General features: G+C 36.6%; 1 protein-coding gene across 1 annotated transcript; it reads right to left on the reverse strand.

Moving 5' to 3' along the window:
* LOC109844537 (protein ENDOSPERM DEFECTIVE 1-like) lies at positions 1,374–2,176 on the reverse strand. Its single transcript, XM_020413612.1, has 4 exons — positions 2,034–2,176; positions 1,850–1,939; positions 1,642–1,749; positions 1,374–1,553 (listed from the first exon to the last, which is right to left on the reverse strand). Exons 1-4 carry the CDS (start codon positions 2,148–2,150, stop codon positions 1,494–1,496), a joined length of 375 nt encoding a protein of 124 aa, XP_020269201.1. The 5' UTR covers positions 2,151–2,176; the 3' UTR covers positions 1,374–1,493.

Below are 3,857 nucleotides of genomic sequence, written 5' to 3' on the forward strand. Positions count from 1 at the left end.
ATAGGCTCAACGGACCGTCGGACCCTCTATAAGGTACTCACACCGCAACGTCGTCCGGTATATACTTCCTCATCCACGCTACTTATGTAACTCCGCTGAGATCGTAGCACGTTCGTGAAGGAATCAGATATTGGATCCGTCGGGGATAATGTATCTGGTGAATGCCAAGCAGGCTTGCCTGGCTTTTGCTCCCAACGGGGATGATACTGACATGGTGATAATCGGGAATACTCAGCAGAGGAGGTTTAACGTTGTGTATGATGTTGGGAGGAAGTTGATTGGGTTTGGGGCCGGAAGTTGCTAGTTTGCGCTTAAAAAACTTTGATTTTGAAAGTACGAAGGTTTGAAAAGTTTGGGGTGATATAAAATGTTGATGTCCATAGATTGTAATAAGACGAGTTTTATAATGTATATGTCTTGAGAAGAAAACTTTGATAATGTACATGTCATTCAATGTGAGTTTCCCCAACCCCACACCTCAACAACGGTATGATCATACTTGTCATCAGATAAACATTCTCACTATAATTGAAGTCAGATCTCTAATAAAACAAGATTTTTCTCTAGACGCAAATAATACAGACAAAATTTGTAATGTTTGTTCAAGGTTTGTTGAAATTGAAATCAATAATTTTTTTAAAAAATTCATTTTTGAAGGAAAATAAGGTCATTTTCATGTTCGTTAGAAGGTATACTTCTGAGAATTAATACTGATTGAAAGATAGACGGTTCCTGATTTAATGAATTTTTAGATTCAAGGAACCATCACTCTCATAGCATCATGGCTTAAAATGTATAAGTTCATACTCACCATCAAATAAACCTTCTCACTATAATTGAAGTCAGATCTCTAATAAAACTAGATTTTTCAAGGTTGTAATGGTTGTTCAAGGTTTATTGAAATTGAAATCAATAATTTTTTAAATATTCATTTTTGAAGGAAAATAAGGTCATTTTCATGTTTGTTAAAAGTATACTTCTGAGAATTAATGATCTCTTCAAAATATCACTCTCTGTGGTCCAACATTTCTCTCCACAAGCAAAATTCTAGTTTTCTGGCTATGAACATGAACGCATAATCTTATTTGTCTGGCTATGAACATGAACGCATAATCTTATTCGAAAATGCCACTCCTTGTGGTCCAACATTTCTCTCCACAAGCAAAATTCTATTTGTCTGGCTATGAACACGAACAAGCGCATAGGATTCTGAAAACTACAGCATTTTAAGTTGTGACCTTGGATCATGAATGCATTACAATGATAGAATTTCACAGGAAAAACAAGCAAAATGTTTTCTGCTGTATTGTTATGAGAATTCGAACTGAAATATCAGGAAGTTAAAGAATAGAGTAACACCAATGCTCTTGAAATGAGATAAAGAGAATATTATCTTCTTTTATTTATCAAGATAAGAACCAATGACACAAAGGAGAAAAAGATGACTGAAAGAATGAATGAAAAAAAAGAAAAAGAATAGTCTTATTATTATCTCACGCTCCAGCGCTCCGTTTTGATTGAATTAATTGGCCTCTCAAGCTGCATTCAGTCATCTAAAATGTCGAAAAAGGGTAGAATTATGAGTATGTAAAAAAAAAACTAAAAATTTTACTTAAAAAAACCAAGGGAAAGTTAGTGTACCTGCAAATTATGTGCTTGAGATAAGAGACTTCCACACTCTTCTATTAGAGCTCTTTCAGTACTAACTAGCTCTGCAAGATTTGAGATTACATCTTCAACAACTTCACCCTGTAATAAATAAATAAACCAAAAATTACTTATTTGAGATATGTGTGAACATGGTAAACAAGATTATAACAAAACTTAATTACAACACAAGCATTCTAACCTTCGGTACAAATCTCTGAACACAGGGAGATAGACAACTGAATATATTCATTATGGAGTCAAAAACTTCCTTGAGATCTTTAACATCGGCCTGCGAGCAAAAAAGATCGTAGCATGAAGATATATGAGCGCAAGGAGAAAAAGAAATATTATTAATCATACAAGAAGAATAAAGATTTACGTACCTTCACATTTCCAGTGATAGGTAGCCGGAGGGAAGCATCCTGTAGAGCCTTTGTTACTCCTGTGAGAGAGCTTGAATAATCTTCTTCTGCACTTGACCAGTTATCCAAATATGGCATCTGCAAGTTGCAAATGGTGATAAGTTTATATTATTGAGATAATAAGATTAACAGTAGGCACAGTTGTAATTATTTATTTGAAGGAATTTGCTAGGGACTTGTTTCACTTTCACTTATTACAGAATTTTGGGGGCATTTAGCTCTTATTGATTTATAAATCCATGGATGTGAAGAGGAAAATTTTGACCTGATATATTCTGTAACATCCATGGAGGGGGACGAGAAAAAGAATAAATAGCTTTCAGTATAAAAATTAGATGCATCGCAGAAAATCATTATAATGTTTGTCCTGGTTGAACTCTAGACAATATAAAGGCGCTAATGTAACGCCCCGCCCCGGAATCCCGGAGTCGGTACGCTATTAGATCTGATGGACTAGCCTCACAAACCACCACATATCTTTTCAGCACGTTTTGTCCTCACTCACGCGCTCCCTGGAAAACTTCCCAGGGGGTCACCCATCCTAGAATTTCTCCAGGCCAAGCACGCTTAACAATTAAATCTGATGGACTGGCCTCACAAACCACCACATATCTTTTCAGCACGTTTTGTCCTCACTCACGCGCTCCCTGGAAAACTTCCCAGGGGGTCACCCATCCTAGAATTTCTCCAGGCCAAGCACGCTTAACTTTGGAGTTTCTAAGAGTTGGGTTTCCGAAAAGAAGATGCATCTTGGTGGTATGAGTATTCCAATCAAATCTAGTAATACTAATCACATCACCCTCTCAAGGGTTGGGGTATTACAGCTAACGTATCGAAGGAACTGATAATTTTTTTAAACAATTTATGGTTTAGAAAATGGAAGCCTCGTTTGAAACTTAATACGAAGGGGAAGGGGAAAAAAAGGAAAAGAGGAATTTTTTTTCCCCAGGAACTTAGACCTCGATGATAACTTTTTTTTATCGAAAGAAATTTCATGCTCTTCAGTAGGACATTTTCCCTCCCTTCTGCTAACTAGTAGTGATGCTACATTAGGATGATAATATAGTACTGGAAATGTTTGTCCAAGACAAGTGCAAATCTTTTAAGTAGTGATGCTAGTACTGTAGTATTCAGTTGGAAGTAGGGGCCAGTATAAAGCCCAAGTGAAAGTCAAGATTATGGAATAGTGATGGTATGCTGTAGGTTTATTGAAACTTGGGTATTAACATCTATAATCTATACTTTAGGGGTAACTCATCTAGTCTCTAGCATACATAGGTGAGGCCTAAGGCACCAAATTTATCATCTCTTGCATCCTAGAAGTTTCTAGTGGCTGTTTTGAGGTCAAAAATGGCACTATGCTATGCCAGTTTGGGGAACAATCCACTCCCTCAAGGTAAATATTCTAGCAGTACAAAAGGGGTTTCTTTCAAAATGTACCTTATCTCAAAAGAAAATGTTACAGGCACACTGTGAACCACACCACAAACCACAATCTCTCTCTCTACAGTGCAGTGGGGCCCACACATGATTTTTTTAAAAAAATCATGTGTGGGCCCACTGCACTGTAGAGAGAGATTGTGGTTGAATGTGTGGTTCGCAGTGTGCTTGTACGTAACACCACTCTATCTCAAAAACTTAGGGACTGTGCAGGCAATTTTAAAGTCTAGACCGATGAAGGTTTGCAGAATCAAGAATTAATAGTGTATAAAGATATTTCCTAACTAAATTATGAAATCCCATGATTATTATTTTGCAAAGGAAATTTTTTTTCTCACTCTCTAC

This window comes from Asparagus officinalis, chromosome 1, assembly GCF_001876935.1.
Source record: "Asparagus officinalis chromosome 1, Aspof.V1, whole genome shotgun sequence".
Lineage (NCBI taxonomy): Eukaryota > Viridiplantae > Streptophyta > Magnoliopsida > Asparagales > Asparagaceae > Asparagus > Asparagus officinalis.